At 27.6% G+C, this 26,387-nt stretch overlaps 8 protein-coding genes across 8 annotated transcripts; all 8 read right to left on the reverse strand.

Moving 5' to 3' along the window:
- Positions 1–503: 503 nt before the first annotated feature.
- Positions 504–1,175, reverse strand: SRAE_0000062400 (Transposase, ISXO2-like domain-containing protein; the record flags this gene model as incomplete). The annotated part of the gene is made up of 1 exon (XM_024646539.1): positions 504–1,175. The coding sequence occupies one exon, from the start codon at positions 1,173–1,175 to the stop codon at positions 504–506; it is 672 nt and encodes a 223-aa protein (XP_024500711.1).
- Positions 1,176–2,697: 1,522 nt separating this feature from the next.
- SRAE_0000062500 (Aspartic peptidase domain-containing protein) lies at positions 2,698–3,447 on the reverse strand (the record flags this gene model as incomplete). The annotated part of the gene is made up of 2 exons (XM_024646540.1): positions 2,698–3,149; positions 3,336–3,447. The coding sequence occupies 2 exons, from the start codon at positions 3,445–3,447 to the stop codon at positions 2,698–2,700; spliced, it is 564 nt and encodes a 187-aa protein (XP_024500712.1).
- Positions 3,448–8,658: 5,211 nt separating this feature from the next.
- Positions 8,659–14,694, reverse strand: SRAE_0000062600 (Reverse transcriptase domain and Integrase,catalytic core domain and Ribonuclease H domain and Ribonuclease H-like domain-containing protein; the record flags this gene model as incomplete). Its single annotated transcript, XM_024646542.1, has 6 exons — positions 8,659–8,933; positions 8,984–9,413; positions 9,541–10,008; positions 10,049–10,331; positions 10,515–13,280; positions 13,358–14,694. 6 exons carry the CDS (start codon positions 14,692–14,694, stop codon positions 8,659–8,661), a joined length of 5,559 nt encoding a protein of 1,852 aa, XP_024500713.1.
- Positions 14,695–14,789: 95 nt separating this feature from the next.
- SRAE_0000062700 (Hypothetical protein) lies at positions 14,790–15,428 on the reverse strand (the record flags this gene model as incomplete). Its single annotated transcript, XM_024646543.1, has 1 exon — positions 14,790–15,428. One exon carries the CDS (start codon positions 15,426–15,428, stop codon positions 14,790–14,792), a length of 639 nt encoding a protein of 212 aa, XP_024500714.1.
- Positions 15,429–15,957: 529 nt separating this feature from the next.
- On the reverse strand, positions 15,958–16,557 carry SRAE_0000062800 (Transposase, ISXO2-like domain-containing protein; the record flags this gene model as incomplete). Its single annotated transcript, XM_024646544.1, has 2 exons — positions 15,958–16,296; positions 16,372–16,557. The coding sequence occupies 2 exons, from the start codon at positions 16,555–16,557 to the stop codon at positions 15,958–15,960; spliced, it is 525 nt and encodes a 174-aa protein (XP_024500715.1).
- A 693-nt stretch (positions 16,558–17,250) lies between these two features.
- SRAE_0000062900 (Hypothetical protein) lies at positions 17,251–18,697 on the reverse strand (the record flags this gene model as incomplete). Its single annotated transcript, XM_024646545.1, has 2 exons — positions 17,251–17,547; positions 18,404–18,697. The coding sequence occupies 2 exons, from the start codon at positions 18,695–18,697 to the stop codon at positions 17,251–17,253; spliced, it is 591 nt and encodes a 196-aa protein (XP_024500716.1).
- Positions 18,698–18,779: 82 nt separating this feature from the next.
- On the reverse strand, positions 18,780–23,113 carry SRAE_0000063000 (Ribonuclease H-like domain-containing protein; the record flags this gene model as incomplete). Its single annotated transcript, XM_024646546.1, has 4 exons — positions 18,780–18,783; positions 18,830–18,879; positions 22,065–22,216; positions 22,927–23,113. 4 exons carry the CDS (start codon positions 23,111–23,113, stop codon positions 18,780–18,782), a joined length of 393 nt encoding a protein of 130 aa, XP_024500717.1.
- Positions 23,114–23,284: 171 nt separating this feature from the next.
- SRAE_0000063100 (Hypothetical protein) lies at positions 23,285–24,046 on the reverse strand (the record flags this gene model as incomplete). Its single annotated transcript, XM_024646547.1, has 1 exon — positions 23,285–24,046. One exon carries the CDS (start codon positions 24,044–24,046, stop codon positions 23,285–23,287), a length of 762 nt encoding a protein of 253 aa, XP_024500718.1.
- Between the last annotated feature and the right edge of the window lie 2,341 nt (positions 24,047–26,387).

The raw sequence follows: 26,387 nt of genomic DNA on the forward strand, positions 1-26,387 counted from the left end.
AAAAATCACGAAATATATATAAATATTTTTTTTGAAATAATAGTATAATTACACCTGAAATAAGAAAAAAATAATAATAATATTATTATAAAATCCAATTATTTGAAATTTTACAACATAAAAATGGATGCAATTTAGATAATAGAAAATGGAGCCATTATATAGAAATTTCAGTACTTTGTGGTTTTAACTCCGCCATTTTCAAATACCCATAACTCCCCTCAAAAGTTTTCTTTTTTTATAAAATTTTGAGAGATGAGATTCTTATCCAATCCCTCTTTGTAACTTAAAAAAAAAGTTTAAAAAAAGTTAAAAAATAAATTTTATTTTTCACTTAAAAATTCATAATAAAAACGAATGTCTCTCAAAATAGACTCAAATTCTTTTTTTTTATTTTTTTGCTGCCATGTAAATTCATACATGTAGCCTTCTAACATGCTTTTCCGTGTTCCACATTGTCTTTTGGACCTTTCTCTCACAGATCTCCAAACCTTTTCAATGTCTTAGGTATGAGCAATTGTTAGTGGATCCACAAAGTTATATTTGTGATTCACTTTCAAATGCTCATACGCAGAATCACTTACTTGAGAATAGTCTCTCCACATATCAGAAATAATGAGTGTTTCTATAGCCACTCTTCTTTTCAAAACTTTTATTAGAATTTTAGAAGCTCTATTTGCAACTGGCTCCACAAAATACTTCTTTGTTTCCCTGCAAATTTCTCCAAAACACCATTGCTGCGGTAGGATTCTGCTACAACTATATTTTCTTCGCGAAAAGAGGGTTTCATCCACTTCAACTGTTAACCCTTTTCCTCCTATTTTATTTTCCTTCTTTTTCTCTATATAAAAGCAGACTTCTCTTAAATAACTGTTCCAAGCAACAACTGTACCTGCATTCAGATCCAATTCCCTCTTCATATCTTCCACAGACGATTGTTTATGAGCCCAATAATAAATGAATGAAATTGTCTTTTGTAATGGCAATTTGGTTCCATCAAACCAAAAATTCACCCTTATTCCACTCTCTTTGCGGCCACTTTTTAAATTACAACGCCATCTTATTGGATTCGTTAAATTTAGCTTCATAAAATGTCTATTTTCACGTTTTCTTACTGTTGGAAGTAGATTATACTCTTGAAGATATTTTATTGCTTTTTCTTCATCAGAAATCATTTTTGTAAGTATTAAAACATTCATAACTCTGGAAAAAAAAGAATTATTATTGTTTATAAAAAAAAAAATTATTTTTAATTCAAATCAAATATCAAATAACTTTTTTTATTTTTTTTCCTTATTTTTTACCAAAAAAATTCAAATTTTATTATTTATAAAATTATTTATTAAAATCAAATATCAATTACCTTTTTTTCATTAATTTATATTCATTTTTCATTAAAAAAATCAAATATCAAACTTTATTTTATTTTAATAACTTATAAAAATTTTAAAAAATTATCATATAATATTTTAATATGCAAATAAAAAATAATTTTTTATGTTAATTTTATTTAATCAGTATATGGCGGAGTTAAAACCACAAAGTACCGAAATTTCTGAAAAATAACACATATTTTCATCTTAAAGAAATCGAAAAAAAAACAACTTTTTTTGTAATGGAAATTTTTTTAAAAAAATACGTTATTTCAAATTGTATACCACCAGGCCTTCTTTTATTTAGTACGAAATTAGCCGGACTGCACTTTACAAAAACCTCCTTCCTTATAGAAATTATTATTAGAAAACTTAAGAACATGCTTCGATAACACTTTCCTACTTCAAGATAACTTTCAATGAAACAAAAAAAAAGAAAAAAAAAATTTTTTTTAATAACATAATAATTTTTTATTTTTATCACTCCCTATTGATTCTACTTCCTTCAGCTTTATTTGAAGCTTATACAAAGGATGTTGTATAGGCGTGACCATATAAGGGTATAAATAGAGTAAGTGATGCTTTAAAACCTCAATCTTGGTTTTTACCTTGTGTATATTGCCTCTAAGAATGAATAAAACTTTATAACAACAAAGATTAATTAATTTGTTTATTTATTTGTTTATATTTTTTGAATCCTTAATAAAAATATTTTTTATTTGTATGAATCTTTTAGGATGTTTTTTTAATTTGTTTTATTTGAAAGTTTTCTGCAAAATTTTTGAGAACAATCTGATTGTGGAGTAGAAGGATATTTGGGAGAAATGAGGGAGAAATGAGTGCTAATTAATTAGTTAATTGAGCAAATATTGCAAAAATATTATTGTGGGGTGTTTATTTATGTATTAATTATAATTTATGTGTTAATTAATTAATTTTTTGTAGAAATATTATCAAATTTCAAATTCCGGTGGTTTTTATTAATGTTTATTTCTTTTCTATTTAAATTTATCAATAATTAAAGTAAAATTATAATTAACAGTTAATTACTTAATTAGAAATTTTTTTGGCGATCAAGTTATTAGTTAAAATTTTTTAAATGGTTATTATTATTTATTTGGAACCTTTATCAGTTTTCATTAGAAATATTTTTAATTATTTATAAATCTTCTTTCTTATCTTTGTTTATTATAATTAATTATTTATTTTAGAAGTCTTTTTGTTATTTAATGTAGAAATATTTATTTATTTATCAAAAAAATCTGATTTAAATATTTTCTTAATTATCAATCCATTTATTTATATTTTAAATAAAAATCTTTTTTTATTGATAAATGTTATTTATATACTTATTATTCAAATGGTTTATTACATTCTTTATTTTTCTTTCAAATTCAACATCTGTAATGACTGAACCAAGTTTGGCATTATTTATCTGTAATTTGTCCAGTGGATGTTCGAAATCAATAGAACCATCTGTAGTATGGATAATTGCACCAACCGGTTTAAGATAATCTATTCCAATAAGTAATTTATAATTTTCACAAGGCACTGGTTTTACATAAATATTTTCCAAAGTATAAGATTGATTTTCCAATTGAATATTTACTGGATATAAGATAGAACATGTCATGTGATAATGGTCATTGGAAATAATTGTGTGGAAAGTTTCTAGAGAACGAGGAGGTAATATTAGATCTTTAATATCAGGACTCAGGCAGGTAATATTAGATCTTGGATCAACTAAGTCTTTCATCAGATTTCCATTAACTTTCACTTCCTTTATAATTAAAGGGTAAATAAGAGTTTTCTTAAATTTACTAGTGTTCATCTCTTTCTTTATATTTGTAGAATAGGGTATAGAATCACTTCTATGATTTTTTGAAAAATTTTCCTTTGCAAAACCATTTAATTTTCTACGACATTCTATTTCTTGTTGACCAGGAATTGAATATCAAGAACAGGCTTCTTTTGTTTTATGATTCTTTGTAAGTAGTTTATTGGCTGCATGATATTGTAAAATATCTAATGGAAGAGTTTGATTTGTAAATGCTGAAGATATAAGAACTGTCATAAATAAATTCCTTCTTGTTGTAAGAAGATCGAGTAATTTTCTTCTAAATGCTTTGAAGTTTACGTAAAAGAAAGATCTTAAAAAAGGTTTTCATGAAGACGATGAAATTCTCGTAGTGATTCTTCAAAACGATCATTAAAAAAAATAAACTTAAAATAAGAGTATTGTGTTTCCAAATCACTCGTTAAGTAGTGATCATCAAAGACAACAGATAAACGAGAGATATACTGATCAAAAGTTTTATCTGTTTGAACTTCAAGCAGAATTTCTATTGTATGATCAGCAATCCTATTTCGAAAAAGTGGAAATTTGACTGATTGATTCTGGATTCTGTCAATTATAAAAGCATCCTTTAACTGTGACAGGAAAATGGAGACCTTCTTAAATTTGTTTAGATGAGAGTATGGAGTAACTGTTAAAGTATATTGATAATTTGAATTCATGTGGTGAGGGTAAGTTTGTTGGTTCGGAGAAATAGGAGGAGATAGGAAGTTGACAGAGAGATTATGGATATGTTCGGTAATTTCAGATTCAGTAGAGAAAAAGTTGTGCGTAGATTGTAATGTGGATGATTCCTTGTCTTTACGAAGCTTTGATAGGCGGAGTTGTAAGATTGGTAGTCGATCTTTTTCCTTCTTTTCAAGTATGTTGGTGTATTGAAGTAGTTGAGTATTTAAGATATGAATAGATTCAAGGAGTTGACTGAGTAAAGCTATCAGTTGCACTAACTTGAACTCCAAACTTCTATCCAGAATGAAAACTTAACACTTATAATAGTAATTTGCAATTAACTCGCGTTAAACTTGTTAAAATTTTCAGCAAAACCAGTTAAATTGCCTATTTCCTTTAAACAAACAAGTTAAATTTTATTAAAATTATAAATTTTACAATAATTGGACTGTATACCTTACAATCATATTACAATTATTATGGGAATTATATATTATAAGGTAAATCGCGAATTACTGATATGAATATCTATTTTGAAGTTATAAAATATTTTAATTGATAAAATGAATGATGATAACTTTTATCATCATTTGTGAAAATGTTTCTCCTTAAATTTATTGTTGTAAAGTATTAACTACAACTAAATGAAGAAAACAAATTAGTTTTCATATATCAATTACAATTTTTATTTATTTTATTCAGTAATCTTATTACTAACCTTATAAATAAAAGGTTTCTATTTGAAGTACAGAAGGGAGTATGTACAATGTTATATTTATATAAAAATCTACTAAAATTGTTTATTTTATAACGTTTTTACATTTAATTCTTAAGAAATAAATTAAAATTATTATATTTTTTAAATGACATTCAAAATATTTCTTGTTCAAGCTAAAAATCTTTAATTTATTTCAAGTAAATTTTTATTATTTACCTTTAACACCTATTAAAATTCTAAATTTTTTAAATTGTTTTCATGGTTATTATTGGATATCCTTCAAATTCATTTCATTTTTTTATGCAGAAAATCAAATAAATTATTTTTCTTCTTAAGAATCTTTTAATTATTTAGAATTCATACTTATAAATTACTTTAAATAAATAATAAAAATTCTTCATTAATTACACTGTATTCCTATTTATTTATGGAGAAATATTTATATTATTTTACTTTTTTTGTTGGAAAATTATATACTTTTATTCATATATAATTCTTAATATCAAAAAATTATTTTAAAAATTATAAATTTTTTTTTTTTTAAAGAAATCTTATTGCATAAAATAAATATGTTACAATTCTTATTTAATATTATAATAACAAATATAAAATTATTACTAAAATTAAAGATGACAATTAAAAACGTTTTATTAAAATACATTAATATTACATTAAAAAAATTATTATTTTATTTAATTAATTTCCATTTTTTTTCTTTTTTACTTTCTTTTAAATTGAAAAAATATTTTTAATGAGTGCAAATAAGGTGCGTGTGGGTTCAGATGAAGAAACCAAAGCTGTTCTACTAATATAAATATCTCTGTTTCTTACATCTGTCTCAATTAATACAGACAATTAAAAATAACCAAAATATTAAAAAAAAATTTTACTACACTAACCTTAAACCGTTCACACACTCTTACTTTTAGCAGGTTCATCTTTCTTTCATTCCTAAGATCAAACTAAAAAAAAAATTTTATTATTTTTATTAATAAAACTTGCAAAATATTTTAATACTACAGCTTCAGTTCTTGGTCCAGAAGTAGAAATTATTGTTATTATCAATCTAAAAAGAAAAATTATTTAATAGCATCATTAACTTATCTCTTTGTCTGATTATGTCAAAGTGTAAAGAAACATCAGGGTTCAATTTTGATAATAAAAATTATTAAATAAAAAAAATTTTCATTTTACTGCTTTTTTATAATACCTTTTTGAATGATAATTGTTCTTTAACCGTTTTTTTCTTTCTTTTGTTACATCTCTCAATCATTTTTTTTTTTAAATGTTAGTTATAAACTACTTATTATTTATTTTATAATGTATTAATTAATATAAAAAAAAATTCAAATAACTTCTTTCTTGAGATATTTTTTATTTCTTATTTATCAGTTCAATTCTATCAAAAAAAATTTAGTTGTTAATTAGGAGACTGTTAATTGAATAGTTGATTATGAAATGTTAATTATTTATTATTATAATTGAAAATGTTATCATAATTACAGTTAAAATTATTTATTGCTTATATTCATATATTAATAATTGTTATTTCAATTAGTATTTATTTTATTTATTTACATATCATATATTAGTAATCCTATATATATATAGAGGAGAAATGACTTTTAAAAAGTAATTTTTGAAATTTAAATTTTTAATAAAAGTTTCTAATGTAAAAAAACATGCTGATAACGATAAGCACATTTATTTTTTCAAAAAATAATTTCTTCATTGAGATAATGCAGCATAAAGATAAAAAAGTAGCATCAGTAATATCTGCTCCAAAATTGTTATTTCAAGTGATTTTGAAATAAACAATTTTGATTAAGGTAAAGAAGGGTCGGAGAAATCGTTTTCAATATTAAAATCTTGAAAAAAATAATTTTGAAACAAGATATAAGCTTCTGAAGTTGGACTAAAAATTTTCTACATTTTTTTAATTTTAAATGTCCCATAACTTATCAACAAAATTTTTTTTCAAAAAAAAAAAAAAAGTACTTTTAGAGAATTTGAAGCGCTACATTTTAAGTACTATTAAGTTTCTGTAACTTTATTCGTTCTTGAGATAATCAAAAAAAAATTATTAATTAGCCATAACTTTTTATAAAGTAAGTTTTTTGAAAAGGTGATGAGTAAAATAATTATGTAATTTTTGAAGGCCTTTCAGATAAAATTAATATAATCAAAAAATATTCATTGGCTCCAGAGTTATGACCAAAAAAAAATTTTTAAAATTTTGAAAAATTTCGTGTTTATTTTAAAAAAAATATATAAAAAATTAAGTTTTTGCAAAAAAAAAACGTCTGGGGATTTTTTTATGGGCTACAATTTGATATCAGATTCATGAAAAAATATTAAGATTCAGTATATAAGATTCACTAAAATAAAAAAAAAATTTTTTCTGTAATTTTTCAAAAAAATGTTAGTTAAACTAAAAATTTTAAAAATGTTAATAAGACATTAATTACGCACTAATTAATTCTCTTTCAATTGTAATAAGTTTCAATCAAAAATAATTTTTCATTCTTGAGATATGAAGAAAAGAAAATGTTGTGTTTTTTTTGTAATTTTTTAAAATTTTTTTTCAAACGTTTAAAACAAAAGTTTAAAATAAACTTTTTAAGGTAAATAAAAAAGACTCTCGGGGTAATTTTGTTGGCTTCAATTTAAGATATAAATCAAGAAAAAATATTTTAATCTGATAAATGAAACCCGCTTCAGACTGATTTTACTTTGCAAAAATTTTTTTTTATATATACGTTTTACCAAAATTTAATATAAATATAAAATAATGTATATATTATATATACGAATAATTTTTTTTTGTAACATTTTTAAATATGAAATAATTTAAAAATTTTATATATACTATATGTTAACATTAAATTACATATAATGAAATATTTAATAAAAAAAATTCATTTATTTAAAAAGATTTTTTGTGTATTAAAAATATTTTTAAAAAGAAAAATAAATTTAATCATTTTTAAAAAAATTTTTTTTTTTAAATTTGTTATAATTATTAATTCAGTTTACTTCATCACTTTAAAAGAATGAATAAAACCACAAGTTAAATCAAAAAAAGCGCATTCTTTTTAAACTTATAAATTTATTCTACTTTTTTTATCAAAAATTTCTTATTTGTATTATTTTATTAATAACGAAAATTTTACTTCTATTTAAAAAAAAATAAATAATTAACTTAAGTGATAACGTTACTTTATATATTCTTTTTAAAAAATGTAAAATATGTTTTAAAAAATTTAAAAGGTATTTGAACTTTATTTACAAAAATTTAATTTACTCTATTGATATAATTAAAAAATTATAAAGCTCATTAAGTCATGCTCTGCTGGCAAGTGTGTGCGAAGCACGCGCTTGTTATTAATTAATGTATTCATTATTTTATTTTTATGATATATAATAGAAATCTTATATTTTAATTCGTAATGTTTTATTATTTAATCATTAAGTAATAAAATAAAATTATTGGCCAGTAGTCCTGATTTTGGTAAGTGTCCACCAGTAAATAAACACAACACTCAATTATTATTTTTTTATTTAATAAAATCAAAGGAAGACAATTAAGTAAAGAAACTTTAAATTTACTAATTAAAAAAAACGCGTCTTTTTTTCTAGAATTAATTTAGAAAAGATTTAATTTTTATACTGGACTTAATTTCCTTCTGTATAAATTACAATATTACCCCTAAAATACACAATATTAATAGTATAATGATAGAAAATTCAGAAATTATAGAAACACCAGAAAATTAAGAATTACAATTTTAATACAATTCATGACCTTAAATAGAATAATTATATAACTTAAAGTGATTACAAGCGAAGCTAAGGTAAAAGATTGATTTAAACAATTAAAGAAGGCTTAATGTGTGTGGCACACATTACTATTAATTAAAACAACTCTATAAAATTTATATTAATTTTTTAAATCATTTATCAGTAAAATTATTGTTAAAAACAAATGTAATCAAAATTTATTATGCGTAACAAACACTACAACTGCATACACCTTTATATACTTAATTTGATGACTCTAACATTTCCCTCGTTAAGAATCTCTTTAAAGATGGTCCTTTAGTGATTTTAGTAAGAAAGTCTGCCAATTGATCAGAGGTAGATTTGTATTGTAATTGAACAAAGTTAATAGATTTTTTTAACCAAGTAAATTTTACTTGAACATGCTTTGCTTTAGAAGTTCGAGCGCAATCTTTCTGTATAGATTGAAGAAGAGGTATATTATCAATATAAATAATTGGTGTCACTTTATTATCATAAAATTTCCTTAACCACAGACCTATTTTCACAGCATCTATACATGCATAAAATTTGGCTTCCAAAGTTGACAGGCAGTATTTGATTGTTTAGAAGAGGACCAATGAATAAGATTTCCTCTATGAAAAACTAAAATCCCTGTAGTTGATTTACTTGTTGAAGAAAAATTTGCATCAGAATAAATCTCAAATATATGAGAATCTGTTGGTTTTCTAACAATAGCTAAACTACCAATAATTCGTAAGTGATTAGTATTAGCATTAATACCCAGTGCTTGAAGAGGAGACATTCCAATTGCCTGATTGTAAATTCTATTTCTTATATGAGAACATGCTTCAATAACATAAGGCCATAAATTTAAATCCATCTTTTGATCATATAAAATTACACCACACATATTTTTTAAGGTACGATTATATCTTTCAATTGGATTAGCTTCAGGAGTATGAAGAGCAGTAGTTAATTTAACAATTCCTCTATCTCTAGTCCAAGAAGAAATATTCTGGTTGCAAAATTCAAGGCCATTATCAGTTAAAAGAAATTTTACTTTATAAATAGAAGAATTTTCAAGTTCATTTATAATTTCACATAAAGTCAAGAATGTATCAGATTTATTTCTTAAAGATTACCACAGTAACTTTTGTAGCAACATCCACAACAATTAAGTAATAATGAAAATTTTGAATTGTATTTGGAACCTTGGGCTCTGCCAGATCTGCACAAATAATATGAAGAAGAACTTTAGTTGTATTAGTGTTAAGAAAATGAGGAACTCTATAAATTTTTATGGCCGCAGAAGAAGAACAGGAATGAGAATTATTAAAGGATTTGTTTAATGTTTTCTCCATGGATTTGATATTTGAATGACCAAAACGCTTGTGAAGTAAAATTAGTTCATCCAATGAAGAGAGATTTAAACATAACTGAGAGGATGGATTGATTACAAGCATATTGTTAAATTTTGAAATAGGAAAGTGATTTGAACCAGAAGAAAGGTATAATTTTCCATTGTTCTTTGAAATAGAGAAAGATTCCAAAAGTTTCCCCAGGGAAAGAAGATTCACATGGAATTGAGGAACATATAAAACTTCATGTAGCTTAGTGCCTAAAAAATTGAAAAGTACCCATTTGATTAACCTGTACTTTATTGCCATCAGCAGTGGTAAGAAATCTGGTTGGAGTATTCTTTAAATTCATCAAAAGAGATTTATCTGAAAAGGCATGAACACTAGAACCAGAATCCAGAACAATAAAATTGTTTGGCTTTATTGTAACGTTGACTTGTTGATCATCCAAAAGAAAAACTCCAAAATAATTGTCTGAAGAGATTTCTATATTTTGTTGATCTTCTTCTTCAAGAAATTGAGTCTGGTTATCAAGCTTCTTTGAAGGACATTGATTAGCATAGTGACCATATCCTCTACAATTGAAACATTTCCTTTGATAGTGATTAAATAGTATTAGCAAGTGGTTAATAATACTTTATTTCCAAAAAGACCCCTACTATTACAATCAACTTTCCTTAAATACTTTTTTTTAAATGATTACAATAAAAAATCATCAATATCAGACATCCCCTTCTTCAATAAATGTTGTTGAAGACCTAGATATTGAATTCATAGCTCCAAGTTTCGATTGAACATCTGCGGCTTCATTTATAAGTACACCTTTATGTGCGGCTGCTTTCAATACTAATACTTCTTCCCAACCATTCAGTAACTCATTAATCTCCTTCCATATATCCTCATGCTGCACTTTAGTTCCCCTATGAGTTTTAAAGTCTTTTTCCTTCCATTTCTGAAGATAAGAAGCTGTACTTCTCCCCACATATTCTGAGTCCGTAACAATCGCCAATTTCTTTCCCCATTCTTGTTTATCCAATTTCTCAACCAATCTTAGGCCTTCCAACAGAGCAACAACTTCCAAAAACTGAGCCGAAGCCGCCATACTTTTACTTCCTCTAAATTGCTCCATTACCGGTGTATCCCCTTCTTGGTACTTCCATACTACTCCTCCATACCCTTTACCTCTCTCTGTTGACCCATCTGTTGCCAAAAATAACTTAAATTCAGGCCTCTTTCCTCTAAAAGCCTTGAAATCCTCTTCACTATCTATTCTGATATATTCTCTACCTGGACACTTTTCTTCATCTTCAATTTGCTTTTCTTCCTCTCCTTGATAAAGAACTTTTTCTATTTGATTCTTATCAATAGCTCTCCCCTTTTTATCAAGGAAAATTATACTGCCAGACTTCCTAATATAAATATTTTTTTCTTCCTCATCTGTAATCCGGAATATATCTGCACCAATTTTTTCCAAACATTTTCTTTTTCTCCACATCTCGTCATTTCTATCCAGTTTATATTTAATATCGCAGCAAAATGGAAATCTTCTAAACTCATATTTTCTTTTTATCGACTCCTCTCCCTCATAACCCAGGAACATTCTCTTCACTAATTTTCCATTTACAATCCTCTCATTTACCGCATTCACTGCTCTCATAAGGGAAACTTTAAAAGGTTCTTTCCTCTCCGTTTTCTTCAAATAGTTCTTAATTAAACCTACACACTTTTCTGCTACTCCATTTGATTCTGGACACTTCGGAATCGAAAACAAAGACACAATACCCAACTCTTCCAGATATTCTCTCGTTTGCACTGCACAGAATCCTTTCCCATTGTCAGCTACTTGAATAATTGGCGTATCCATTCTTAGGTAAGTTTCAGCATAAGCTGAAATAATATCTTTTGCTCCAACTCCCTTAATTGGTACCGCTGAACAATGTCCTGTATGAACATCACAATTTATCATAAATAAATATTTTCCATACTCTGCACAATCAGCATGGTATCTTTCTCTCCTTTCCGAAATAGTTGACCAACTTGTAATTCTCTTCCTCGAATTCCTTCTATAAGTCAAACACGTCTCACAAGAATCTGCTTTATCTTTAGCTAACTTCAATAATTTATTCCCCACAAAATTTACTTTCACATTTCTACTCATTTGATCAAAGGATGCATGATATCTATGCAGGTAATCTACTAACTTCTCTCTCAGTGTATAAGGAATCAGCAGCTTGTCTTCCAAGTAAATTAATCCATTTTTTATTTCCGCCTTGTCCAATTTACCCCTCAACATACAACTCAACTCTAATTTCTTTGAATCTGGTAGAAGCCCTTCTTTAATAAACGTTTTCACCAAAATAGCATCCTTATCTCCCATATACTCCTTCATAATCTCCTCCTCACTAAAAGAAAACTGATCCAACTTCTTCTCCACTAAAAACGCCATCCCCTCACCTTCTGCCTCGGAATATTCTACTGTCTTAAAAAAACCGGCTATATTCTTACTATCTTTTAAATAAGAAAACTCCAAATCAAAAGCTTTCAGTTCAAACATTAATCTTTGAAAAGTTGATGAAATTATACCCAACTCCGACTCCCAAGCCTTCTTCAAACCCTGTACTTCCGAAAAAACCTTAATCGCAAAGCTAGCAGCAACCTCTTTATTTTGCCATATTATTTCTTTGACTCCCAGTAAAACTTTTTCTGGTTTACCATAATTCTTTTCATTCTTCCTCAACTTCCGTCTACTTATAGCAAATATTCTGTCTTTTTCTTTATAACAAGCTTTCATTATCGTACATACTGCTATATCTGAAATTGAAACAAATATGATCAATCCCTTACAATTCTCTCTGATGCTCTCCAACGAGACATTTCTCGCTGCCGCTCTTCTCAGCTGGTCAAAGAAAGGAAAAATTTCTTGTTTAAATTCCCCTTTTTTATTTTTAAATTCATGAACAGGTGCTGCTAATTCCGCAAATTCTGGAATCATAACCGCAAAATACTGTATCTTACCCATAACCTCCATTACTTCCTTTGCATTTCTCGGACAAGGTAGTTTAAGTAAAGCTTCCACCTTATCTCTTGGAATACTAATTTTTAATGGACACTCTATCATATAACCTAAAAATACTGTCTTCTTCACACCTATAGCACACTTCTCTGGATTTAATTGCATCTTCATTTTATTCAAGGCTTGAACAATTTTACAGTTCACTACATCATGCAAGTTTCCTTTTGCTATATTTACTATATCATCATAATAAATTCTTACATGATCTATTACCGGTTCTAAAACTTTCTTAATTGTTTTCATCCAAATATATGGGGTGATCTTCAGACCAAACACCAATACCTTACTTCTAAACAAACCAAATGGGGTTCCTAGAATGAGATATTTTCTACACTCCTCTTCAACATTTATCCTATTAAATGCCGATCGAATATCATAAACACTTATCCTATCCACATTAATATGTAATAAGTCTTTAATTGAAGGTAACTGTTCTCCATCCTTTGGAATACTTAAAAATTTGTTAACATGTGTACAATTAAAGCACACTCTAACTGGATCATCTATCTTGTCTTTTCTCACAATTACCATAAATTTACATTCTCTACAATCTCTCCTTCAGGAACTGATTCTAACCAACCTTTTTCCACTTGCTTCTCTATATTACTTAACACCTTCTCTTTTAAATCCTCAGGAACAGGTATAATTTTCTTTCTCACTGGAAAAAACTCCTTATTTACTGTAAAAGATGCTCTACAAACATTCTCCTCATAATCTCTTTCTTTATCGTATAACATTGGCATTGATTTCAGTAACTTCACAAAGTCTGAGGAGGTTTCATCTATCACCATACCCCCAAAGTCTTTATTTTCCTTGACTTCTTCATATTCTATTGGGTTTATCCCAAATTTTTTTAAAAAATTCCTACTCAACAACGGAGATATAGCTTCCTTATCGACGTAAAATAATACCCTCTCTTTCTTAACCTTAGAATTCGGAATGCTTATCACTAATTCAACTGCTCCTTCCGTTTTAGAATATGATTCATGTATGCCTTTTACCTCAACTTCCTCTACTCCTTCTACTGTAATATCCCCTAAAACCTCTGACAAATTCTTCACCAGCCTACTCGGTAATATATTTACAGAACTACATGAATCTAAGTACATCATTACATAACCGTACCCTTCTACAAATACTCTAGCCTTCGATACTTCCCCTCGTTTTTCTTGAGAAAAGAATGCTATTTTTACTTGAGACTCTTTTCTCACTTCTTCTCTATCCTCTGTCTTCTTTCCATTTTTTCCTTGAGCTCCCTTAGGAATCTCCTTTTTCCCATCACCTTTCTGCTTTCGCAGCTTGGACTTCTCTTCTGATAATTTCCTATATTTCTTTTCCAACTCATATTTCTTGTCTCTTTTTGCTGCCAGTTTCAATATCTCATCATATGACGGATCTTCACACTTCTCTACAAACTCTCTACCTATCTTCACCGGCACCAGACTCAAAAACCTTGTAACCACAACCTGCTGTACATCCTTCTTATCCATACCTTTAAGTAAAACTCTAAACCTGCCATACAACTCAATCAATAGTTTTTGACAAGCTTCCTGAGCTCCAAAAGCGAATCTCACTTCATATGCTACTTTTGTTTTATCCCATAAAGTATCCTTAATATCTTGCTCTTTTACGTATTCTTCTATGTGATTCAGTAATTCCTCTGCACTCATCTCACCTTCAAAAGAGTCATCCAAAAATCTATTAAAATAACTCTCTATCATCGTTTTTGGGAATAGATTACATATTATTTCTATAGCTTCATCTTCTTCTTTCCCTCTGCAGAAATTCTTAACCAATTTCACATAAGCCTTCTTATTCGGAAACCCGTCGAATTTTGGAAGTGGATTCTTCTCCGGGGACGCCATGATTAAATAGTATTAGCAAGTGGTTAATAATACTTTATTTCCAAAAGACCCCTACTATTACAATCAACTTTTCTTAAATACTTTTTTTTAAATGATTACAATAAAAAATCATCAATATCAGACAGATAGTATGCATAAGGCTTTTTGTAAAAATCTTTCCTCACAAGCATAGTAGAATCTTCATAAGCATCATTGAGATTAGAGATATGTAAAAGACGTTGCTGTATCTGTTTAAGAGATGCATTAATTTCTAGAGAAGATATGAAAGATTCAAAAGAAGGAGAAAGAGAAGCCAAAATAATATGAGCAATTTCACTGTCAGGAATAAATTGATTCAATTTGCGTAATTGTAAAATAATTTTGTTTGTATCAGTAAGTAATTCTTGTACCGTAGAAAAAGATTGAGAATATAGTTTTCTTTTAAGTGAGATGATTTGAGATAGAAAAGGCTTATTAAAGCGATTATCTAAAGCTTCTAGAAGATCATATAAGTTATCATATAAAGCGTAATCATATTGCAGCTCTTCCGAAATACTTTTGATTATAAGTTTGCAGATATAATTAGGGATATCAGAATTTTCTTTGACAGGCCTATCCTTAGAGACATTAACAGCTTCTAAAAATAAGGAAACATCTGCTTTCCAAAGTTGAAAATTCTCTTGACCAGTAAGTTTTACAGTAAAAAGATGTTTAAATAAAACCAAAGCGTCAGATAATTTAGGGTAAGTATTCATTTTAAGTAGGTAGTAAATAAGTAAGATTAAAACTGAAAGAAATAAAATTGAGTTTAGAAAAATCACACAGATCCACACAGATTCACGAAAACAAAAAAAGGTACTATTATGTTATACCACCACCACTTTTTATTTTAATATAATTTATTCAAAAATTAACGAAATTAAAAAATTTTTAAAAAAATGAATCCCCCCAAATGTTTCCAATAAAATTAAAAAAAAAAATTAAAAAAAAAATTAAAATTAAAAAAATTTATTCTTCATTTAGAAAATCATTAAAGATAACAATGTCCCTAAAAATGGACTCAAATTGATTATCTTTATTTTTTTTCCTCCATAAAAATTCGTGCATGTATCCGTTCAACATGCTTTTATGGGTTCCATTTTGCCTTTTGGACCTCTCCTTCAAGGATCTCCAGATCCTTTCAATGTTTTGAATATGAGCATTTGTCAGTGGATCCACAAAATTATATTTATGGTTCACTTTTAAATGCTCATACCCAGAAGCACTTACTTGGGAGTATCCTCTCTACATATCAGAAATTATGAGGGTTTCTGGGTGAACCCTTTGCTTCAGCACCTCCATCAGCGTTTCTGAAGATCTATCTGCTACAGATTCCACGAAACACTTCTTAGTTTCCTCGCAAATCCCTCCGAAGCACCACTGCTGCCCCAGCATCCTTCCGGCATAATTTTTTCTTCTGGCGAACAGGGTTTCATCCACTTCCACTGTAAATCCCTTTCCTCCTATTTTACTTTCGTCCTTTTTCTTCATAAAAAGGCACACCTCCCTCAGAAGACTGTTCCAGTTTACAGTCGTGCAGGAACCAAGCTCCAATTCCCTTTTCATTCTTTCCCCGGACGTTTCCTCATTTGCCCAATGATAAATAAAGAAAATTGCCCTTTTCAGTGGCAATCTGGTTCCCTAAAACCACGTTCCGACCCGCACTCCAATCTTCTTCTTGCAGCTTCTAAGACTGCATCTCCATCTAATAATTTTGCCAAGCGAAAGCTTCATTTCGTGCCCATTTTCGCATTCCTTTGCTTTAGGAATCAAACCGCGTTTTTGAAGAAATTCCACAGCTTTTCCTTCATCTGGGATGGCTTTAATAAGTTGAAAAACATTCATTTTTTATTAATTTACTAAAAAAATAAAAAAAATTAGTAAATTTTATCCAAAAAAATGATAAAAAAGATAAAAAATGAATCTAATATCAAATACCTCTTGTTTCCCTTGCTTTTTTAGTTATTTATGCAAAAAATTAGTTAATTTAAGTTTTTATCAGTAAAAAAAAAAAAATTCTTTTTAACTCCTTTATCATCATTATCAATTACCAATTTTTTAATTTATATGCAAAAAATTTTTTATTATCATTAAATTTTATTAAAATAAAAAGTGGTGGTGGTATAACATAATAGTACCCAAAAAAATTTAAATATCCACACAGATAATTAAATTAAAAGATTCACAGAGCCAAAATAGTTAATCAATAATTCAGTCTCATAATCTGTTTAAGACAAAATGAAATCAAAATTTATTATGCGTAAAAAATACTACAACTGCACACATATTTATATACTTAATTTGATGATTCTAACAGATATCACTTGTAAAAGTTTTGATAAGAGAAGCAACAACTAAAGTATAGGTTCTTCTTCCTTATAGTAATTCTTCAATATATCTTTTAACAGCATCTCTTCCTCTTAATTGTAATGCAATTAATTTTTGTTCTTTATTAAGTCCATCAAATTGAACATGTAGGTCAAAAGTTGAGAATTAAGTTTGAAAATTTTGTTTAGGGTCAAATGGAGCGACTGACATCTATGTGCTGAATATTTGTGCAGAGTTTGAGTTTTTCATATTGTTTGTTGTGTTAAGATTTTCTTCAGTGTGAGCTGGAAGTTGTTCAATTGTATGATTGTTGATTTGAGATTGTTTACAGGACGCAAGAATGTTGTGAATTTTCACTTGTATTCTTGAATGTGGTAAAAGTGCTAATGAGAAATTATCAAAAGCTAATTGATGAAGGTGTTCTTGTGATAATGTAGAATCAAGAGTTTCAACTGTAGTTCTGATAACGTTGTAATGAAATTTTTCTTCTTCGGATAATTTTATAGACTAAATGTGAAGCTGATTTGAATATTGTTTAATCTTTAATGCGGCTGGCTCTTTTCCAGTTAAAATTTGAACTAGTATCAGATGATAAGTATGATACGTAAAGTTGAAGTTAAATTAAAATGTCACGCGTTGATGATGGCAATTACCAGCTGACGTGGGCGGTGATAATTTGCTTGTGGGATAGAGTATATAATCCGAAACTGTAAGCTTGAAAATTGGATGTAGGTCTTCGTTATGAATATTTTATAATGTGTCAAAGCTTGATGTAGACTTAGAAAAATACTCGAAGTAAAAATTTTATTTATTTTATTGCGTATTCCACTAAAGTTGGGTTTTACACAACTTAAAATTAATGATAAAAAGTAGGAAATTATATGTACGTTTGAGGCTTTTATAAATTTACTTACTCTATAAAGTGATATTTTAAAAGACGTTAATTGCTTGAAATGTGTGATTTTAACTTTACCAAATTTTTTCGCTAAAATATTTCTTATCGCAACTTTTTTTTTTTTGAAGACATATAAGAATAGGAATAGTTTTATTGAATTTGGCGTAAAAAAATGATCTCGAATATGTTATTTTATTTTAAAAATTCATCATTCTTTAAGGACTATCAAATGAATCTTTTATCATGTTAAAATTCGAAAAAAAAATATTTTTTTATATAAAAAATTTTTAATAGCAAAGTTATACGATTGTTCTTAGCAAATTTTTTTGCTAAAATATTTTATGGGATATTACACAATAAAAAAATATCACTAAATAAGTTGGAATTATTTTTATATTAAAATCGTACATTTAAATAGACAAAAAAAGTAATGATTTTATAAGAATCGGCAAAATATCAAACAGAAACCTTTTGAAGCATCTGAGATTTTGGAAAAGAAGGACATAATAGGTTTTTGTCGGTAATTGTAAAGTTTAAATTATAAAATTTTTGTTTATATTCTTTCATTTTTGCGTATATAGGTTGTTCTTTTGCATAAGAATCTACCAAACCCAGGATTCCTTCGAGAAGGTCATCAATGAAATTCGTTTGGTAGAATTCTTGGTCCCTATTATCTGGTAGAGCGTTTGTTTTTTTCTTCCACGTGCAACAACAGGAAAGTTCTTGCATATTGGGCATATTCATATTTAAGCGTGTATTCATTATAACTTACGAGTACTCTTTTACCCGGGGGCGCAATGTTGGAATCTACTTATTCCAGAATGTAGCAAATTAAACAGCTAAGCTAACTATATTTTATTAACAAAAATAATTATATAAATAATACAAAAATACCTTATGGCCACCTGTTTTGGTTCGGCCGAAACTCCTTGTTCAGCTACTATCTCCGAATAGAGATAGCTAGCAATAAAATTACACAAGTTAGTGTCATAGAATTTATTGAAATAATAAACAAAAGGATATGAGGGGATCAATGGAAAGATTGATTCATATTATTAAAAATTAAGCCTATTTATACTAAAATTTTATTTCCTTTTTTATTTCGTGAGCATTGACACCCACGACGTCTCCATTCTCAAAATTCTTGATTTCCAACAAAATTCTTTTTTATTTGGTTATTTTTACAGTTTACCTTCTTTTTGCTATAGGATCATGCTCATATTTCCACCTTCCTCTTGAGATATATCTTAAAATTTTTAATTTTAAATTTTATCTTTTAAATATTCTAAATTTGTTATAATTCCTATTATATTTCAATTAAGTTTTATTAAATTTCTTTATTCTACAAATTTTTCCTTAAATTGCCTACTTTTTACTAATTTCGTTTCGTTTCTCTTTTTTTTCATATTTTAATATTTTGAATTAATTTTCATTATTTTCAGTAATGTCACTTATTAGCTGTCAAGCAAAAGAGAGAGTCTTTGATCCCTCAAAGTTCTGTTCGGAGGAATGCACAACAGGGTGGACTAATCTGTTAGAAAACCTAATACTTGCTATTGTTACCCTCTTTTTTACTTTACTGTATGTTTTTATTCTCATAGTTTCTAAATTTAAGTAGTATTCCTATTTTTGGTAATTTCTATTAACTGTTTGTTTTCAGTGGGCAATGGTTGGAAAAAGTCATTAAAGAAAAGCGTAGAGAGGAAAACAGAAACTTGCATAATTTTCTGGATGCTTAAGTGTTGTTAATTCTTACTGCGAAAACTACTGCCAACGCTTCTTTTTCTGTAATCTGCCAACGTTTTTCGACATCTCTCAGAGTTCGGGATGCATAAGCTATTACTCTCAAGCACTTTTCTTCATCTTCTTGAAGTAGTACTGCTCTTATTGCATAATCCGAAGCATCCGTGTGGATTATAAAATTCTTATTTTAATCTGGTTTCACTAATATTATTGCTTGTGTTAACTGCGCTTTTAGTAAGGTTAATGCATTATCCTGTTTCTTTCCCCATACGAAATCAACTTTTTCGTTTAATAACCGTGTGAGAGGCTCTACTATCTTTGCGTAGTTATATATAAACTTTCTTAAATACCCAGTAGCTCCTAATAAGTGTAATGGGAGGAACAAATGGAGAAATATTAGTATAAAAGAAAGTAAAATTTTAAAGTCAAGTCAGTCTTAATTTTTAATTTTTCAATTACTCCTCCACTCTTATTGTATCATTCTGTTTATTTTTTTTAAAATGTCTGGTGCTTCTTTTTTTGATTTCAATAATTTTCCAGGAATGCTTAATAATTCATTATCTTCAGCTTTCATCTGTTTATTACATCACTTCTGTCAACTGATTAATTTATTACTTATTATTTTGTCAATTAATAAAATTTAACTTCTATTGCTTCAAAATTTTATTACACTAATTCTTAATAAAAAACCTTCACTTCCAGACTAGTCTCTGCCTTCCGCTTCTCACGGCCGTTGAGCGGAAGGGGCCTCTGCATTTGTTTTGACGAGGGGCTCTCCATCTTTGTTTACTACATACGACGGGAATCAAACATCCCTCTATTTCACAGCCTCGACTAGTCTTATTCACACTCCTTTTGAAATTATTTCTGATAATATTTATCCTTATTACATCTCGGTGGAACCTCTTTTTTATCTTGAATCTTCTTCAAAATAATACTGCTCTTGTTCAGCTACTATCTCTCTCTGAGGGATAGCTAGCACTTTATTACAAGTTAGCATTCTCATTAATAAACAATATTATATCTTCATTTTAATAAATAATAAATAGAAATTAGAATTTAATAAACAACTTTATTTAAATAAACGTAATGATATAATAATGAGTGGAGAAGAGTGAAAAATTAAAAAATTAAAACTGACTAATTTTAATATTTAAACTTCTTTTTATACTAATTTTTGTTCGTTTGTTCCTCCCATTACATCACCATTCCCAAATCCTTTAATTTTCATATAAAGTATTTCAACTTCTTCATTAATTATCCGATTCATTGTATTACTGTTATTCTCTTTATCACTTTCTAAGTGACTTAAATCCACTATTGTGATAAGATAACTTTCTCTACTGTAATTTCCGGTTTCTTTTTCCCAATTTATTTTATAAATTTTTATTTCTTTTAAATTTTTACTAATTTATTAAAATTTAATTATCTTCTATTCTCTTTTAAATTTTTAGTTATTTTTATTATTTTTATTTTTTTTTTTTAATAATAATAACCACTAAATATTAAATTTCTACTTCTAAATATTAAATTGTAATCACTAAATTTTAATTACTAAACTAAATACTAAATTATTAATCTAAGTACTAAATATTAATCACTAAATATTTATTAATAAACTAAGTATTAAATTATTAAGCTAAATATTAAATTTTTAAACTAAATACTAAAATTTGGATTCTAAATATTAAAAATATTTTTATTTATTTGTATTTATTTATTATTATTTTTTTTTCATTTACTAATCACTAATTTTAGAGGACAATTCCTGACAAAGGTTTTAGTAAAACCTACTACTTCTGATAATGCTGTTGGGAACAGAAACTCTGGAACTTCACCCATTGAGGAATTATAATAAAAAAAATTTTTTTTTTCATTCATTATGTTTATCTGTTTATCTTAATAAAATTGTTATTTTGAATCACTATCATTATTCAATTTTCTTCTTGGATTAATTTTAATTGTTTTACATGTGCTCGTATTGTGCCTTTTATTTGTCTTCCTCTCTGCGTACGCTTTACTAGTTTACAATTACCGGTGGAATTGTTTATTTCTGACACGATGTACGGGTCCTTGTATCTTTTCTTTATTTTCTTTTCATTTCCTACCTTATCTAGTATTTTTACATATACCGATTGGCCCTTTCTGAATATAGTATCTTTCTCTGCTTTTCCTTTTGCTTCATTATTCTTATGGAGTATCTTCCTCACCCTTCCCAGAATTTCATCGTACTCCTGATGATGATATTTTTCATCCTGAATATACTTCGGAAAGTGAAGGTAGTTATCTTCCATACTTCCATACTTTGTAAAAATTAAATGATTATAGGTGCCACTTTTGTCGTAGTTTGTTTCTGATTATTATATGCTCCCACTACCATAGGGACTATAATATCCCATATATTTTCAGCTTTATAAACAGCAATTACTTCATTAATCACTCTATTGAATCGTTCTACTTCTTCATTAGAATCATGGTTGTATGATGTAGAAAAACGTATTGTAACTCCCCAATGTTTCAATGCTAGTAGCATGTCTGCTGAACTAAAATATGGAGCGTTATCGCTGCGTATCATTTGTGGCGTCCCAAAGACTGGAAATACCCTAGAAATTAATTGTTTCGTTATTTCTTCCGTAGTCGCATTTTTCAATAAGGCTATAGTGTATTTGCTGAAATCATCTATTAAAACTAATAAGTATTTATGATAATCGTTTGTTTCCGGCAGCGGCCTTTGTATATCCATATTCATTTTTTGAAAAGGGGCTTGCGGTGAGTCCCATAATCCTCTTCATCCAGCACTGGTTGTTCCTGGCTGAAACTTCACTTTTGCACAGATTTCACACTGTATTCCTATTTGCATATTTTTCCACCAAAAGTATTGCTTTATTTGATCTTGGATCCTGTGCACTCCAAAGTGGTTTCCTAAATACGGATGTTCGTGCCAATTCTTGATTAACTGCTGCCTATTCTTCTTTCAAAAGACTTCGGCTTTTATCTTCTCACGCCTCCATGTTTACCTCTCTCAATTCTTCGAATTTTGATCTAGATCCAAACAATTATTAAACTTAGTCTCTTCTTAGAAAATTAATTTTCTTTCTTTGTTTTAACAATTCTTATCATTCTTTAAAATTGTTTACATCTTTCTTTTTTTTTGTTATCATTTTTCTTTTCTTTTCCACTCACTTTTCCATTGCCTACATCATGTCTTGTTGATTATAATAATAAACACAATGTAGTGATATTCATACATTTTCTTGTTGATAATCTCTGCCCTCCGCTTCTCACAGCCGTTAAGCCGGAGAAGCCTCTGCTTTCTGCACATGAGACTCTCTTTGTCCTTTTCACAGCTGCGACTAGTCCCTTTCTTTTTCTTTCCAGTTTCGTAGCGGTTATCCTTGAGAATCTCGGTGAAACCTCGTAAACAACTTTATCCATTGTTGTCGTCTTTTTTTATTCTGCTACTACCTCCAATTGGAGATAGCTAGCTTTCATTAACAATAAAAACACAAAATGGAAATAAACTTTTATTTGGAGGATGGAAATACAATAAAATCAAAAATAGGAAAAATTTACAAAGATACAAAAAATTATAGAAATATTAAAAATTTATATACTTTTATTTATGTGCAATGCCCATAACTCATGATTGTTATTCATCTCCATGGAATCCATGCGGATTCCGTCAATACGTAAAACGTAATTCTCAAAGCGCGTAGAATAACCACCTATGAGGAAGTTATTCTGCTGTGGGGGTGATGGAGATGTGCCTATGTTGGCCCTATGGCCGTCATCTTCCATCAATTGAATTATCGTGCGAAAAGTGCCTATTAGCGAAGTTAATGCTGTAAGGTTGGTGGAGTTAAGACTAGTTTCGTAATAGGTTTTTATCAGGCCGTTCTCTTTAGAAAGAAAGGCCGGGATGTAGTGTACAGCTAATTTATCTAGAATGGCTTTTCTAGAGTTATTTTTAGCTATGAACAGCATTGCTGTATCCAGCGCACGTACGTAAGACTCTACACCTTGTATGGTGGAGTTGGTGAGATAAGGAACTATTTTACCTATCTCTCTACAGAAAGTATCGTCTAGTTCTTTCTCGTGAGGAAGAAGCTGGAGATTGAGGTCACTTTCTTTCAATAAAGGTAGCGGGTAATAGCTAGAGTAATGAGACATGTCTAATCCATTGGAGCGGATCATTTGCTCTAGGGCGCTACGTTGGTTGCTAAGAATTGCATTCTGCTCGTCAGCAGAAAGATGCAAACCTTTTCTTTGCTCTTGAAGCCATAAAGGCTTCATGGCATTAAAGGACACAACGAAAGCGTTGTGATGCTCATCGTGCTTAGTTGTATTCCGTTTGAAAATCTTTCTCATTGCACAACTACAGAAAAGACGGTGCTAAGGCTATATACTAACGCGTATATCAAAAGGTAAGCTTGTATCTAGATATAGTGAATATATATTACACGAATGTGGCCAGGCTTATTCACTTCAGACAGAAGAGCTTCCGGTATGACGTCTATCGAAATAGTGATGTTCGTCGAGAACATCGTCATAGGGAAAATTATGTATCTCGAGGGTTAGTATAGTTGAGACATAATTGCCATTATATAATGGTCTTATCGTGAATGATTGATAGTCTCATAATTTTTCAATTAATGGGAAACGCATTCAAGTTTTAGTGTAATACTACGAAAGGAATTTTGTAATATTAAGTAAACTAATTATAGTGAAATAGATGTGGTAATCTGGTTATGGAACCAAGTATTTCAGTGCTCTATTAAATGTTGGTACATTCTGTCAATTGTATACATTGAGTCAAAGTCTATTATGAATGTAGTTAGTAGTTTAATGTAAAGTTGGGGATCATGTTAATTAAAATTGATAAAAAAATTAAGGGATCTTATTCGTTTAATAAATAAGGAGAAATTTGGGAAAGAGTAAGAATCGCGATTTTCTCGTTTATTATATAAAAGAAGTTTCCATTATGATGTAGGGTAGCAGAGTTATAAAATAATCGGTGGAACCTCTATGTAAACTATTTATTTAATACAAACAATCATTATTTTACACAAATAATGATAAAATGACTACTGATTGATTTATCAGCAGTAAGTATATGCTTTTATATGCCTTGGAGAAAGGCAGTGCCTTTACATAATAATCAAAATATAATAAATATAAAAACTTATATACCTTCAGTTATGGGCTCCACCCATAATTGTTTCGCCTTCTTAAAATTTTTTAATTAAACTTTTTTTTAAATTCCAAATATCATTTTATAAAATGACATCTAATTTTAATCGTATTGCTCTTTTATACACTTTAATTTGTCTCACATATATAAATAAAAGCTTTAATTTAGCTTTGAAAAAAAAAAATAATATTTGTAGGCTATAAATTGTAAAACAGTAACATTCTTATTTAAAGTAACATAAGATTAGAAATAAAGGTTGCTGGCATTTTTTTTGTTTTATGGAATATTTTTAAACAATGCAACATAATTTTAATTTTTGTTTTTATAAAACATGCTTTTTTTTTTATTAAGACAAGATAAAATTAACAAGCGCGTGTTTCGACACACTTGTTTGAAAAGCTTAACTTAGTAAGCAATATATTTTTTTAAAAAGATTAATGGAATAAATCAAAATTTTATAAAAAAAAATTCAATAACATTTAAATTTTTTTAAACAAATTTTTTACATTTTTTAGAAAAATATATAAAGTAACGTTATCATTTAAGTTAATTATTTATTTTTTTTTGAAATAGAGCTAAAATTTTTTCATATATATAAAAAAGGTTGAATTTTAGTTGAGATTACGCATTGTTTTTTTGATTTAAAACTACGTAAAAATTAATTTTTTTTTATCAGATTGATATATTTATCATATATTTATAATTTCTGATAAAAAAATCAATAAAAAATTTTTATCTGATTCCTCTTGTTTTTTTTATGCTAGAAAAACTAAAAAAAGTAAAAAAAAAATTTTATTTAAAAAAGTTATTTGAGAGGTGACTAACTCGAAAACCAATCCAAAATTTATACTATTATTATTTCAGATGATATCAAATTAGTTGATATTTTTATGAAATAGGTCATCATATTTAGCTTTTTTTCTAAAAAAAATAAAATATAATTTGATTTTTTTAAATTTGAACAATAACGAATAACAAAAATAATAATTATTTTAAATAATTATATTTTATTTAAAATAATTTTTACATTTATTTTTCAATTTATAATTATCTAATAATCAAATTTTATTTCTGAACAAATGATAAATATGATCAAATCTTGTTAAAATGATAACATTATTTTTGTGATTTGACAGTTTGAAATTTCATTTATTAAAACTACTAAATTAAGTATTTTAAAGTGTGTTGTTAAAGCAATGTTTTATGTAATTTTGAAGAATCTGATAAAAATATTATCTAGATATTAACTGAATGATTTTTTTTTATCAAAAAAATTTTTAAATCACTAACTTCATTATTTCAAAGTTTATTATTTAGTTTTTAAATCAAACAAATGTTAATAGTTATATTTTTTATTATTTTTTTAAAATATACATCTTATATTATAATTTAAAAATCATTTTGTAATATAGTAAATAATCAATAGCTCATTTAATAATAAAAATTAATAAAAAAAATAAAAGTAAATGGTGATAAACTTTTTAAGAATGAAGATAAGTATAAGAAACGTGAAAATTT

Source organism: Strongyloides ratti, scaffold srae_scaffold0000005 (genome assembly GCF_001040885.1).
Source record: "Strongyloides ratti genome assembly S_ratti_ED321, scaffold srae_scaffold0000005".
In the NCBI taxonomy this organism is placed as follows: domain Eukaryota; kingdom Metazoa; phylum Nematoda; class Chromadorea; order Rhabditida; family Strongyloididae; genus Strongyloides; species Strongyloides ratti.